The 16250-nt window shown below is 41.5% G+C and overlaps 1 protein-coding gene across 6 annotated transcripts in view; it reads right to left on the bottom strand.

The window, feature by feature from the left end:
* FAM135A (family with sequence similarity 135 member A) overlaps positions 1 to 15602 on the bottom strand; it is a 51432-nt gene extending 35830 nt beyond the window's left edge. For 3 of the 6 annotated variants that reach the window (XR_014546463.1, XM_083607046.1, XM_083607049.1), the window contains exons 1-4: positions 14314 to 15602; positions 7140 to 7226; positions 5336 to 5460; positions 331 to 410 (exon numbers count right to left, since the gene is read on the bottom strand). Coding sequence is in view for 5 of the 6 variants with exons in the window: in XM_083607046.1 (XP_083463172.1) it covers positions 331 to 410; positions 5336 to 5412 (157 nt within the window). In the remaining variant the exon portion in view is untranslated. Of the gene's footprint in view, positions 1 to 330; positions 411 to 5335; positions 5461 to 7139; positions 7227 to 12454; positions 12555 to 14207 lie in introns of those variants that run through there. The other 3 variants (XM_083607050.1, XM_083607047.1, XM_083607048.1) reach the window with 3 other exon arrangements.
* Positions 15603 to 16250: the final 648 nt, after the last annotated feature.

Below are 16250 nucleotides of genomic sequence, written 5' to 3'. Positions count from 1 at the left end.
GACAGCTCTCCCCCACCAAGCATATTCTAGAGCAGATGGGAGCCACAGAGGTAAGGTGAAATAAGCAAAAATTGTATTCTTCCACGGTTAACCTAGTGTTTGCTGGAACAAAGAGTCTTCCATCATGGGAAGGACACAACTAGATACAGACCTTATACATTTCTCCAAGATCTTTAAAACCAAGTGTTTTCACCTATCAAGCTTAATTAATCAAGTAATCAAAAAGTATATGATTAATTAACTAACACATCTTTAATCATTTTGGAGTTCTCCTTTCTTAAATAGTAATTAATTATTCACTCAAATAGTAATGAAAAGATGTTTACTTACTGGTTGCACGTAACAGGCTTGCTTCAATTTTGTGTGGAATTCTTGGAGGAATCTTCATTGATACACGAATCTGGTAAAAGCTACAGTAAACAAAATTATTTTCAAACTAATACTGTTTTAACATAACCTGATATGTATATATTTTAAATATTTCTACCCTATTTCCCCATCAAGCGTGGTCTTCAAGAGGGCCATAAAAAACACTTAATGAAATCAGTTACAAAAGCATTTTATACACTACTGTTAATCGTAATTAAAATAATTCAATACCAATTAGCCAGAGGAGAAAGAGAAGCATAAGGTCAAAGTAAAAACCAGTTAAACATATTACCATAACTCCACTAGCCAGGTTTGCATTTCTTAATTACAGTAGGCTTCTTATACAGCTTACATTCCTACTCAGATGTGTAGAGAAGCCACTGATCCAATTTGGGGCCAGGATTTTTTCTGAAAATATCTATGTTAAGATCGCACACAAGGACTTCTGATTTCTGTCACACTTCATTATCTCACTGAGAACTGATTTTTGTTTTTGTTTTTATTGGTTCCATTATAAATAGGAACAATTATTGTATATGCTATGTTATGTTATTCTATGATATTATATCATATGTTATCATATGACAACATATGCTATTCTATGATGTTATTCTATGCTATTACCACAAAATTTTCATAAAATGTTTATTACTACTTATTACAATAAATCAAGCTGAAGTATTTGATCAATGATGTTACTGATCAGATTTCCAATCTATTTTGCTTACTTAATGGGTTCTTTAGTATGCAGCCAAACAAATGTTTTTCTTATTACAACTTAATTAAGTGGGTTTGCATGTGTGCATCTGAAGTTAGGTTGTGAAAATGCTTCATTTATTTTTCAGTTTTTCTTTCACTACAAATCCCTAGCTCTGGAAAAAAACTTAAATCTCACATGATCAACATAATCCACATTTTACTACATGAGCAATACAAAAACAGGTGGCTTCAGACACAATGAAGATTCTACTTTATGATAGAAAATAGTTTCCAATATTTACTTGCTAATCCAAATATATTAATCTCACCGGGGTCAACTCAGGCAAAGTATGCCAACAGGTTAAAATTCAATTCCTGACCTCCAAAATTCAAATCCTGACCTCTGAAATAATAGCCTAACTACAAGTCATAAAGTATATTAAACTATGCTTCAATATTTTAAGAGAACAGCTTTAGATAGGGATGCGGATTTTAACATCAATATAATTGATTAATTAAAATAATTGTTAAATCAACTGATGCTTTAATCCCATAATAAGACTGATTTAACTGAAGTACTTAAATGAATACAGACTACACTGGAGGCACACATATTCCAGCTCCCTGATACTTCGGTCAAAATTAAAGTATAAAAAAGACCCTCCTAGTTTCTGCCCAAAAGAGAGCAGGTATTTTGATTTCAGGCTAAAGATATTAAGTTTCCTCCTAGCAAGATAAAAAATCAGCAACTAGGACAATTAATGTTCAACTGAGGCCCACTGTGAAGAACACTTTTCAAATCATCATACAGATGGGATTTAAGGCCTCCTACATCTGAAGTCATTCTGCTTTTTAAAAATATATATATATGTTGTAACAGGAAATATTCAAGACTTGTAAGACATTAGAAGCGCCCTTTCTTCAAACAATAAATGGTAGATTTGTTGAAGAAATGAGTTCTTCCAGATCAGACACACTATGCCCTTCCTTTCACAGTCCCATAAAGTATCTAAACACTTAAATTCACAAAGTGGGGTTCAGAGGCGGTTTGAAAAAAAACAGGGGACCATGTGTTCTCAGCAGAAGGCTTACAGCACGAATAGCCTATGTCACACCTTCCACATGTGGACTACAACTCCCATCAGCACCTGCCAGCAGTGCTTTTTCTTTCTTTCTAGAAAAATAGGTGTTGGTACTCACTGTGAAGCTGTTACAGAATGGATAGGCAAACTTGGCCCTCCAGATGTTTCGGGACTACAACTCCCATCATCCCTAGCTAACAGGACCAGTGGTCAGGGATGGTGGGAATTGTAGTCTCAAAACATCTGGAGGGCCGAGTTTGCCTATGCCTGTTGTTACAGCAAGTGCCACACTTTTTAACAACAAAAAGGAGTGTTGGTAGTGCGTTCCCTTGAGTACCCCCTGAAAAAAAGGCTGACGACTTGTAGCCTACAACATCTGGAGTATACCACATCAGTTTCCCCTGACTTAACCAAGCAACAAGCAGAATATTGTATAGTATATCCCCCAATGAAGGGTATAGCTGTTGTTTTTGAAATACTGAAGTCAACTGCCTCTAGAACCACTTTTTGAATATTTGCTGTCAGTTTGGGTAAGTAGGCCACCCGCTGGCCTAACCTAATCATCTTTACTAGGTAAATTAATGTGTTGTATTTCCAACCCTCAATTAAAATAATTTACTTGCTATACCACCCTCAATTACTATGCATGCAATGCAAAACTTTGCAGAACTTATCAACGCAATATTGAATTTGCACTCAGCTGGAAATTTTTCAGCTCAAATTATACTACCTTCTAGAGGTAGCATTTCATTTGCTCTTACTAGTTCCAGATAGCTCTCTTAGTACTACTATATCAACATTCCATATGGTGGCTTGCAGGAATAGCCAGAGGATATCTCTCAGCTGTCTGAAGCAGCAAAGAAACTGCCAAGGCAGCTGAGGACACCAGTTGGCAAATACCAAAAACAAGGCAGATATAGAATGTTCTGCTCTTTCATAATAGATGGGCAAATGTCAGTGCTTTTCAGAACTGAAACATCTAACAAACATTTTATATTCAGAACATGGCATGCATAGTTTGTATGCAATTAATTCAAGGAACTAAATCAACAAGACAGAAATATATGATAAATACAGACAACTCCCCATTTATGTGGTGGTTACATTCCAGACCTCCGCAGGCATCAGTGATAGACAGGGAGGCTGAGCAACCTCAAGAAAGCCCCACTGTCCCTCCAGCTCATGAGGTGACCCTCCCTGGAGCCCAAACAGAATGTCCTTTTCATGCTCTGGGGACAGTCTCTTTTCACAAGCCAGGAGGTCTCTCCAGGGTACTTCCCATTTCCGGGTTCCTTGCACTTTGCGTGTGCGAGGACATGTACAAATAGATCATGTGTAAATGGGGATTTGCACATATGTCTAATTCTGTCCTCTTTTTTTTTTAAAAAAAAGGAATAGAAAGTATGATCCCAAAGAAAGCCCAATACCCAGGGCATAACCCCAAAAGGATGACTGTTGTAGAAAGAAAAATATCTGAATCAGATTTGGAAGCAAACAATATATTGATTACAGAAGACAACTGCATTATAAACAATGGAACCAGAATTTTATCGGAATGAATTGTGGCCACCTTCAATATCAACATGCTGTCATTTTACAAATATCAAATATGGACATTTTATTTAACTCAATATTCTACAATACTGAAAGGATGGAATCTAGTAGTTAAGACTGTAATTCTGTACACACGTATACTTTAATTTCTGAGTAGGTATAGAATGCAGTTCTATGCACACTTACTCAGCAATTAGCCCTATTTTCCTCAATGAGACTTACTTCTGAATAATGCATAGGATTGTGCTGCAAAACACTTCTGACTCAATTTAAGTCATACAATGACTGCATTTGCACATCACAGTAGGTCAGGGTTGGGAAACCTTTTCTGGCTTGCATGTCTGATCTTTATCTCCCAACCCCTAGATGACTAAATGTAACAGGTGTGTGGGCCTGTGCACATGTCAATCATCTGAACACAAACCTGAACACAAACTACTGCCCACTGGATACGTCTTCAATACGTGGCAACCAATAAAAATAAGGTTACCATTCAAGCACCACAAACACAATCAGGGTGTACCGTATTTTTCGCCCTATAGGACGCACTTTTCCCCCTCCAAAAATGAAGGGGAAATGTGTGTCCTATGGGGCGAATGCAGGCTTTCGCTGAAGCCTGGAGAGCGAGAGGGGTCGGTGCGCATGGACCCCTCTCGCTCTCCAGGCTTCAGGAAGCTATCCGCAAGCCTTGGGAGCTCCGCGGGAGTTCCTATCGGGCTCCCAAGGCTTGTGGATAGCAGCCTGCATCCCGAAGCCTGGGGCGCGCTGCACAGCGCGCCCCGGGCTTCCTGCAAATATCGGGAAGCCCCACAAGCTCGGGGGACAACGGGGAGGCGGAGCGCCGCCATTCCGCTGTTCCCCGACCTGGTTTGCGGAGTTGCCTGCATCCCGAAGAGAGATGCCTGCATCCCGAAGCCTTCGGGCAGATATCCGCAAGCCTGGGGAGACCGGCGTGACTTCCCGCGGGCTCCCTAGGCTTGCGGATAGCAGCCTGTTCTGAGGGCTGAAGTGGGGGAAGCTTGGGCTTCCCCCGCCCCAGCCCCGCGTCTGGGGGGGGGGGAAATATTTTTTTTTCTTTATTCCCCCCCCAAAAAAAACTAGGTGTGCCCTATGGGCCGGTGTGCCCTATGGGGCGAAAAATACGGTAATTACATCGCAGTCACTCCATCTTCCAGGTGGCAATGGACCACAGCACAAAATGAGTAAGTAGATGTGCAAGCAAGGATCTTTAGGCAATTACCAATCATTTTCATAAAAATACACAGCTGCTTACACCCCCTAGAGCACCCTATTTTTCATAGATAAAGGCTTATCCTGCCCCAGCTCAGTATTCTGAATGCTCCCACCGACGCCACCTGAAAATAGAGAACTTTTATCCATGCATACGAGAGAACATGTAAACCAAGCTTAAGTTGTCTTATAATTTTATTCATGATTGATGCTACACAGATTAGTGAATTTTGATTCCTGACCGTCTCTAAGACCCGATTTAAAGTAAAATATATATATATCCAGTTACAAGAGCTACATACACCTTTTCTCAGGATTTGCAGGCATTCATTAATCTTCCATACAAATGTCTCAGGAATTAACACCATCAGAACATGTAATATTTGTTGTATGTTACCTACCCTCTTTGAAACAAATCCACGTTATAAAACTTGTGGAGCTCCACGGAGAATTCTACCATTGCCTGTACTTCACTCATTTTTATGTAGATGCAGAAGTCCAAGAACTGTTGTCGGCACCTTATTTACTGCAGAGATGGAACACAAGATATGTGAGATGTACTTACAGCTGATTTCTCCATGACCTAACCCTGGAATGAACTATGAACAAGTTTCCTGCTTCATACGTATGTCCTTAATGAATAAATGTTACATAACCCTTTCTGTTTTGCTTATCTGCTTCCCCATACAATAGCAACAGAAACAGATGCTCCAGCTTGACCTCCACCTTCAAAACCAACAATAGATTTTCAATGCAGAACTAGTTGTATACAGTACAAGGGAAATGAAATAAATAAATTTGTTTGCCTAAGGTGGAAATCCTAAGCACACCTGATAGGAAGTAAGTCCCATCAAATTCAATGGGAGTGCCTCCAACTAAAATATGTTGAGGATTGGGCTGCAAAGCAAATTTTCATTCTTCAATTACTCTTAGAGCCGTAAAGCACCCCTTATACATATTTGGGTAATGAAGGGATAAATAAAACTGCCTCAATTTGTATCGGTGGAAAAATACACAAACCTTAATTTTGTGTCTTAACTATGGAGCAACAAAAGATGCTCATTTTGAAAAGCAACAATAAACTATGGTTTAGTACAGGGGTCAGCAAGGTTTACCTCGCCTGAGCCGGTTCACTCCAGCGGAGATCCCTCCATGGGCTGGATTGTGCATGCGCATGAGTGCGCGTGCCTGCAATTTCCAGCGTCTGCACAGACGCAATTTCTGGCATCTGTGCAGATGCGATTTCCGGCACCGCAGAAGCGAGTCCCTGCGCCACACCGGTTTAGTGCAGCACATGGGGACGCGCCAAGTGGGCGGCTCGGTTCGGGGGCGGCTCATGGGCTGGTTAAACAAGCCCTGTGGGCCACTTGTGGCCCATGGGCCTTAGGTTGCTGACCCCTAGTTTAGTATGATATGCATGAGCATCAAAGAGCTGTGGGCTCCCTTTCTTCCTCTGGAATGGCAGTGAGAAGTTTGGAAACATTTGCTTCTATTTTTAAACTAATCAGAGTTCCTCACTGAATCCAAGCTCCAGGGAATTCAGGTTAGGTCAAAGAATTCCAACCAACCAACCATACATGCAGTCTGTTGGTTGTTTTTTTTTAAAAAGTAACATACATGCAGAATATTTTTTTTAAAAAAAAACTCAAGGGTACAGCTGCCCCAACCAGCTCAATGAGTAGTGAACGTGCTCAGTCACCTTCAGTTACCACAGAATGCTTAGCAAGAAAAGAAGATTAGGAAAAGCTGGGTGATAGGAAAGGGGCATACATTGCAACATACTGTTGCATAACCCATATATCAAGTGCATGTTATCAGTTTCTATTGCAATCATCTACATTTCATTCACCACAAGTAACATAAAAATTAGCTTTGCTGGTACCATGGGGCTTTCTTTCCCTCTCCCCTCCCCACATACACCCTCAAAATCCACTAAGGAGAGGAAGTTCCACTGGACACAGAAGGCTGTTGTGCCAGTTGAGTTGCAGCACTGGATACAGCCTTAAATTTCTAACATTAGACTGAACATTATTTCTCCTGAATAGGTCTGCCACTTCAGTAGGGAAAACTTAAAATTTAAAGTGGCATATTCTCTCCTCATTGATATACTGTAATGTCATACTAAAGATGTAATGGGAGTCATACAGGCATGTTACAGAACTGGACACTAAACTATTTTTTAAAAAACACAAGATTCTTTTTTACCTCTAGTAATAAATAATCCATTTTGATTAAAGCTAATACGCAGTCTTCCAGTTCCTAATTTCTGCAGTCAAGTGCATACTGCTTGCTCTGCAAGAAAAAGAAATCAGATGATTGTACACCTGAATGCAAGCCATCTACACAGAAATTGGTGCTCTTATTTTCTTTAATTCCCAGTCACCCAGTTCACTAGTCTCATTAAACTATAGTTTAAAGCAAACTATGTTTCAATATGAATGAGCAGCATGTTAATGTGCACTGCTCAAAAGTTCCCAAAGCATTCCTTCCCAGCTTGTGCAGATGCCTGTGTTGCTCAAACCCAGGCTCGTGGTTTGTTTTTCCCAAATAAACCAGAAATTGTAACCATGGGTTGCTTGGAGGAAAATGACAAGCTTGTTTTTTCCACAGCAGAAGCAGGGAAGGAGAGCCTCTGGAACTTTGAGCAGTGCGACTAACATGCTGCTCATTCGTGTTGACCTGTAGTTTGCTTTAAGCTATGGTTTAATGTGAAGTTCCACTGAGGTAATGAAGTTCACTAAGTTAAAGGAAGCATAAAAAGGGTTGTACTGTATATGGAAAGCAGCTGATATGTCTTTGGAATGGTTTCAAAAAACAACCAGTTAATTCACTGCAATTATATACACAACAAATGTTCAGGTTCTGCAATGTTTACATGCCTCTAGCACACCCAATATATAGGAGATTAAAGGCTTTTTTTTTAACTGCTGAAAGGATAAGGGGTGGGGGTGTCTTATTCCCCATTAACTTTTCACAGGATACCCCCCCCCACTTGTAAGGTGTGCATCAAAGTTGCAAATATGTTACTTGTCAGCAAATACTGTAATGCATAATATGCCATGTTTAAGCTAAACGTATTCATTAGTTGTAGTTAGCTTTTTATCTGAATACTGTACCTATACCGTGTGTTATGGATTAGCCACAAACCAAGATTTCAAACTATGGCTTAAAGTTGGTTTGAAATTAACGGTTTCCATTAATTGTATTACACTCACACTGTATCACAGTGCAGTATTACACTGCACTGAACAAACCAGATATAGTTCTCCTACCTCCTCACCTTCACTTGCTGCAAAGTGGCAAGCAGTTTTTACTGGTGTTTCCCAGTGGCCTCATATAGGAAATACAGCTTAATTTGGCAAGCTAAACTATTATTTTACTGTAGACTTGGGATCTGAACTGGCCTGAAGGCACAGGATTATTAGCTCCAGCTATAGCTATGGCTACAAGACCTCTGATAAATGCTTTGTTACAAACAGCATATTATTCTAAGGTATAATTCCATCCCCTTTCCTGTGTCCCATGGAAAGCATACAGCTCAGCAGAAAATAAAATGTAATTTAAAAATCTTGAAATGGCATTTAGATGGCATTTCTGATCCAAGTGGATTATGTTGGCTCCAAATTCCATATCAATACTTGGCTCTGGGAAATAGGCAGACTATATTGCCTATTCTTTCTTCAGACTGCAGCATAATGCCTGTTTAAGATTATAAAGGTCTATGTGCTGAAAAATCAACCCTAATTGGGAAATCGGTATTTTCTATAGTATTAGTCACTAAAAGTGACCAAATTAAGACTAATAAAAGAAAAAGGAGGCAGGAGGACTGCAAAATGCTCCAATAACCATCCGAAAAGAAAGCTGTTTAAGCAGATTTATCCTCAGTTTCATTGAAATGGCACAAATAGCTCCAACCTTCTTGGCTATCTTAATTAAGCTCTTGCACAAAATAATGTGACTCTGCACGATGACCATTCAAAGATTCTGTTGTGGTTTAACGAAACAGGCAAAGAAGTTAAAGAAGGAATATAAAAGGATATAAAAGCAACTTTATCCCCCATCAAATGAAATCTGCAGAAAAAGTGACCATAGTTAGCTAAAGTTTTTCCCATGTTGCCTGTAACACACAGTTCTGACCTAATAGTACAGGGGGCAGGGAGCCACACACCCTCAAAATCCTCATTTATTTAGTTAGAGAGAGAGAGGGGGGGGGAGGGTAGAAAAAACCTCAAAGGGGGTTACAAAAAAGATAAAGCAGTAAGATTATCACTAAAAATTTATAACTGTATTTTAAAAACAAAGTGAAGGTTAAAAATCTCAATAAATTAGACTAAAACAAGTTGTGTCACTACCAACTGATTCTGTTTCCTACCTATACAAGCACATATCAATTGACTTGTTAAATAGGAAGCACAGTGAAGCTGATTAAACTGACCTATTAAAATAGAAGCACACCTGTCATTAAACAGTGGGGTACTGCACTCATATATTGCTTACAGGTTTCTCATAGGAGTCTGGTTAGTCACTGTAGGAAGCGGGATGCTGGAGTAGATGGCTTTCCTCCAGCAGGGCTTTTTCTTATGTTCTTATGAATAAATTGTTAAAAAGCCCATTCTTCATACTTTACCCTTGCAGCCCATTATAAACTAGAAACAGAATACAGTAGGGTTGTCGGGGTTTTGTTTTTTAAAAATCTCCCAAGTAATATAAATGTATTCTGAAAAAAATCCTAAAAATTATTAAATTAAATACAAATTGAATTTCCAAATATACCCTTCTGCACATTATTAACCGAAGGTTACACCTCTAGAGAAGTCAACGAGAGCTTTTGCATCAGCTTTCCCTGAAAATATATAGAGTATTCTGATAGGCCAACTTTTTTGTGAACATGGAAGGCGTGGTTTCCAAATATTCTAACTTCAGGGAACCCTTTTCCAAACGCCTTTGCCAAGGAAACCTTGTCACATAACCCCAAAGCACTCAATAGGATTTTGTGTTGTGTTTTAGGGAGCACATTCAGTTTCTGCCTATTGTGTTTTGCCATTCCCCTTCACAAACTGAGTACACAATTCAGAACACATCCAGCTCTCTTCAGAAGCTATACATTGCAATGGGAATATTGGAAAAGGAGGACACATTGTTTTGCAGAGCAGCTTGTCTACTGCTGATTTTATTTGTTTTGTTTTGTAGGAGAATCCCTGATATGGAATGCCCAGGATTCCATAAATCACAAACTGGAAACCAATTGCTTAAATCAACTAAACTAAAGCTTAAAATTATATTTAAAAACTTTTTAGAAATGGACAGAAAAAGCTTTAAGTACATACTACAGTAATATTCAAGTTGGGAGTAGTGTACAGATCAAGTCCCACCTCACTCAAAAGAAGTCTTTTTTTTTAATCATCATCAAAGTATTTATTACTAGATCGTTAAAAAACTCTATAAACAATTTTAAAACTACCAACAAATTCAAAAATCAAAATAGACAAGTACATGATTGATATGGAACCATACAATTGTTAAAGGAGAAATATACATTCCTAAAACATTTATAATATATAGCTTATTTTTTTATTTACAATACTTAACTATAGATGTAAAAAAGAAAAGAATCGCCAAAGTTTTATCTTTTACCTAGAAAAGGAGCCTTTGAAACACGTGTTTGACTTACGGGTTTAAATCAAAATATATTCTCTTAAAAGTAAATTATGACCAAAGCCAAAACATGGTTTGTGTCATTTCCCTCTTTCCTCCCCCAATAATTCCAGATGCTATCCCAAACAGTAGACTCTGACAGCAGAACACCCTAAAGTATAGCACATAAATCTGAATACACCAAACTTTACTATGCTCAAACTATGGTTTGCAAATCAGCCATGATTTCAGGTACTAATCTGGTGGCAATTTGCAAATCAGGTGCACCAAACAGCAAGTTCAGACATAAAAAATATAGCTTGGCTTTATTCTCAGACCATCTCTGTAAATATGGGCATTTGGTTTGCTTGCACTGAGTTCCACTTTCCTTTTAAACCACATTCTATTTTTCAAGAGACACATGAGACACTTCATATACTTAAGCAAACTAACCGGAAGTACCGTATTTTTCACCCTATAGGACGCACTTTTTCCCCTCTAAAAATGAAGGGGAAATGTGTGTGCGTCCTATGGGGCGAATGCAGGCTTTCGCTGAAGCCTGGAGAGCAAGAGGGGTCGGTGCGCACTGACCCCTCTCGCTCTCCAGGCTTCAGGAAGCTATCTGCAAGCCTTGGGAGCCTGTGGGAGTTCCTGCCAGGCTCCCACGGCTTGCGGAGAGCTGCCTGCATCCCGAAGCATTCCCCCCCCCCAAACTAGGTGCGCCCTATGGGCCGGTGCACCCTATGGGGTGAAAAATACAGTAATACCCACCTTTACTAAATTAAAAAATTTCCACACTCTGCCTACCCATAAACTTGTGTGTTTCATTTAATGCTTTGGACAATCTTAATTACAAACCAGACTTTACCTTCTGAGAAATATGGGACGGCCATTGTTCCTTTATCCCAGAATACTATGTGTGTGATCTGATATCTGTAGCACCTCTATAGGTTTTATTTCAGACCGCAATTCCATCTGGGAACTGAGTTTACAAGGTGGCCCCATGGCTACAACATCCAGACTACTTTTTGTACTTTTTTCTTTCTTTCCTCAATTCCCTACTCCAATTTGCATAATATCTTGCCTGAGGAAGAGATGCAGAGAACTTAAAAAATTGACAGTTTCATAACATTTTGGTGGGTTATAATGAATTTATGGTCCAACAGTGGATTCTGGATTTCTGTTCTTATGGATTAGTTCTAGAATAAAATGTCACCTGCTTACAGCCTTAGCCTCTGAGCACTTCCCATCTTTGTTTATCCGTGTGCTATATATGGCACATAGGCTAAGGTTACCAGACGTCCCCATTTCCCGGGGACAGTCCCCATATAAAATCCATTGAAGTTGAAAAGTGTCCCCGGATTCATTGAAAACAATCTGGTAACCTTAACATAGGCCACACAAAATAAATAATGCTTTGCACAAGCATTCATTTTGTGCAGCTTATGTGCTAGGGTGGATATATCAATGGTTAAGAAACAATAAAAAAAAACAAAGGTAGCCATAAAAAAACTCCAAAATACAGTTGGATTTTGATTAACATACAGCTACTGTTGCTTATCCAATTGGCACATGTGTACTCTTTAGGAAAACAGGTAATGTATAAAAAGAAAGAGAAAGGGTCAGTAGTAGATCAGTAGTAGAGCACATACATTGCATGTAGGAGATCCCTGTTTAATTCCTAGCATCTCTAGGTAGGGCCAGGAAAGATTCTTGTCTGAAACCCTGGAGAGTTGCTACCAGGCAGCATAGCTAATACTGAACTAGGGTTGCTTCCAGATGATCTGTTTATTGAGTATTCATTCTGATTTGTTTGCAGGGAGGTTATATGAGTGCTTCAAGCAATTGTTATTCCACACTTCCCAGGGCATTTCCCCACCACTTACCAATGGACGGGGTGAGTCTGTTGAGCAAGTGTGTCAAATGGATTTTAATGGTACAACCCGGATTTGCTGGTATGCAATTGAATCTCACTTGAAATTAGTGACAGCCTGGAAGCAGCCTGGAAGCACCAAAGGTCTGACTCAGTACAAAGCAGCTGCCTACAGTACATAGAAATTCTAAAGCAAGATCTACCAGGATGAGTGGGTTAGGATCTAGCAGATCTCTGGCTGAAGTAGGAAGTTCTCAAATCATCATAGCCCTTTGAGAACTTCCTACTTCAGCCAGAGATCTGCTAGATCCTAACCCACTAAATCAACTCCCCCATCCTTTGCTCAGCAATATTTATGCCAGAGTATCCCCCTTATCCCGGCTCAGCCAGGAACCAGGTGACTGAGCCAAGGCAAGCTTGGCATATCTTAAGCCTGCATAAGCCCTAGAAGAAGGGGTTTTCCAGGCATGGGTCCAAAGTAGGAGGACTGAGGCTGGATCCTATTCCTGTTCAGCTTGGTGCAAGATCTGGCAACGTAGTATAGGTCAAACACTATTTCCAAGGCTTATTTTCCCTCTGCCAGTCTTAGGCTGGCTTAGCTAGCAGTAGCTCCATTGCTAAATGGAGTTTGGATCTGGTGTAACTTTACACTGGCTTAAACTTACACCGTCTTCCTTTATGACAGCTTCTTGTGTATGGGATTATTCCATTATGTACTTCATGTTCTAAACTAGAATATGCTTTAGTAGTTAAAACAAGGGGGCCAACTTATTATTATTAAGTACACCCAGGTGAAGTTTTTGCAGTCCATTAACTAATGTAGTCCATATGGACTTGGCAAAGACTTCATGTACAGCCCCCAAAAAGCTTTATGTACCAGCAAAAAGCTCGACTTATTTTTATGAGGTATCGGGTAGCTTTGAGAGTTAAACCGAGGACACCATATTACATTAGGAATGTTAGGAATTTGCATTGATAGAAAGACATACTTGAGGGCCCTGGAGGGAGGAAAAAGTGGTAGAACAGCATGAAGTGTTATAATCACCGGTAACACTTAGTAAAGTTGTACTTGGCTACAGTACAATGAATGAAGCGGCCATACCTCTCCTACTCCTTTAGATTAATGAACTAAGAAAGAAATGTACATCCAAGGTCAAAACGCCTTGGTAATATCACAGAACAAAAACAAGACTAAGGTTTGTTTTTTAATATAAAACGACACAAATGGTTCACAGTAATGGTTGCCCTGCTGAATTATAGAGAGGTATGTGTAAGTTGAGTCGGACACCACTAAACTACTAAACAACAACAATGTGTAAGTTATTTAAAATAGGACAACTCTCCCCCCCCCAATAAAAAACACACACCCAAGGAACACCTTGGTACCCTAGAATTCACGCAGGATGCGTGGGGAACCGGTTAGAGAAATAGGACAAGTTTCCTGGTTTCTCGCGAGGTTTAAAAATAGAGCACAAACAGAAAAAGAGAAAGGTAAAACGAAACACACGAATTGCCAGGGTTTACTGGCTCCCTTCTAGCTGAAGCTTTCAACCAAACTAAAGAGGATTCGATTGGAGTGGGATAAGACTGGATTGGGCCGGACTGACTCCGGAGAGAAAACGAAAACACACACACACTCACTCTTTCACACAGAGACGCTCACTTCTGCTTGGAGTAAAAAGGAAGTGCTTTTTACATTTATTTATTTTTAATGAGGCTTCTAAACGCTCCACACATCTTTCCCAGCTGCTCCCCTTCCTGTTCACCTTCTAAGAGGCGCAGGAAACATCCACCTCAGCTCCAACGACGCCCTGCTCCGTCGCAGGTTTTCTCTCCACACAAACATCTAATTCACAAGCCCCGCCGACTCACCTGAGGGAAAGGAGCAGCAGCAGCAGCAGCAGGACCGGACACCGGCCTCCCCCAGGGAGAGGCGACTACCTGTCGGTCCTCTCACTGCCGTCGCCACCACCACCTCCTCCTCCCGACTCGACGCTCCTATCCGCTGCCGCCGCTTCTAAAGGAGCCCAGGCCTCAACAGAAGCCCCGGAGTGGCGTAACGCAGGCATCCGACGCCGGCGCCCCGCTCGGCCGGCAGGGCGGCCCGCGTTCCGACCGCGCGCGCCCTCCTCCTCTTCCTCCTGCCGCTGCTATTGCTCTCGCCTGGGAAAAGCGGCTAGGAGCAAGTAGATTCCGCCGGCGGCCACCACCAACACCGCGACCGCCCGACCGACCGCCGCCGCTGCTTCCTACTCGCAAGCAAGCTAGGCAGCGCGGGCAATGAGAGGAGGAGGCGGCCGCCGCTGGCGAGGGCTGGCAGGGAGCGCCCGAGTTAGGCAGGGAGGAAGGGCGACTGCGGCATCCTCCTTGAGGGCTCCCCTCTGACTGTGGAGGCGCTTGATCTCCGAGATTCCCTACAGCCGCTCCCGCTTTCCTGGAGATCTTAGCTCTAAGATCCTCCTCCTGCTGCTGCGCCTGCCGCTGCTTGCTTGCTAGCTAGCTAGCTGGCTGGCTGCTCCCTTCCCAGCTCGAGCTCCCCCTGCTGCTGCCGTGTGCGAGGCACCGGCTGGGCTACACACAGTGTGGGTCGGCGGGCTGCTGCTGCTCTGCTGCTCCACCCCCCCCACCGGCAGGCGAACAAACAAACAAAAAGCAAAGAAGTGGGAGGGTGGAGAAAACAATAACAAGAAGAGCAAATGCAAGCTGCCCTCGAGGCACATTTGGGGATTGCCGCGACTGCTACTTGTCGCCTTGTCGTTCTCCCTTACTTGGTCTCCGACCAAACAGAAAGCGGAAAGATGATCACCTCTTCTTCTTCCTCCTCCTCCTCCTCCTCCCTTCACCTGCCTGCCCCCCGGGTTTTTCTCATCGGAGGTCTTCCCTGCATGCAAATTTTCCTTGGAAGGACCAGTGAACCTGTGCAGGGGCTTCAAGAGTTCTTGCAAGCAGCCGCAGCGCAGTTAGGCCAAGTCACACCACCTACTGGCTTCTTTTGCAGCGCAAGCCGGCCCTCGAAAAGTCTCTCTGCAAAGTGCCTTCTCAGCAGATACTTTTAATTGCACAAGGCATGAACGTTCCCAGAAAGCAAAACAAAAAAAAGGGAGGGCAGTGCAAAGCAGCAAGATCACCGCGTGAGTCACAGGCGCGATATAGGAAGGAGAAGGTAAATTCTCAAAAATATTCTCTAAATGTTCAAAAGGGTCAGGCAGATTAGATACCGCAAGAAAGTAATCTCGGGAGCAAGAGTCCAAGTCACACTTGAAAGGGTTCTCTCCAGTAAGATGTTTTTTTAAGGATTTAGGAATGTTCTCTCCCAACAAACCACACGCAACCAACAATCTACCTTTCCCTTCTAATCAAGATGTAGCACCAGAAAAAACAAGCAAAAACTTGAGAAGCTGATAAGGGTTTCGCCATAAGAATTTTTGCAAATGAGAATGCTTAAGCGCTGCCTTGTCAGAAACAAGTTCTAGCATACATATTCTTAGCCCTACAGGTGGCTTGTAAACACAGAATTTTCCTCCATGGGTGGTTTTGTTGTACAGACGCATTCCATCTGAAGCAAGAGAAGTCATATAACTAGTTAAAATAGAGAATATGGGTAGCAACATTGCACTTTAGAGTACTGTATTCAAACCATATCACATACTGTATACTATTCCAGCAATTCTGGAACCCACTGTGTAAAGTAGCTATATATTATCCCTTAGTATTTACAGATGGAAAAATGAAAGCTAAGAGCTAGTGGTTTGTCTGAGACCCCCTAGTGAATTGTGGCATGACTGAGTTGTGAAGAATAGGTTGAATAA

Source organism: Podarcis filfolensis, assembly GCF_964270895.1.
Source record: "Podarcis filfolensis genome assembly, chromosome: 3".
Lineage (NCBI taxonomy): Eukaryota > Metazoa > Chordata > Lepidosauria > Squamata > Lacertidae > Podarcis > Podarcis filfolensis.
This window is presented reverse-complemented; position numbering and strand designations above follow the sequence as displayed.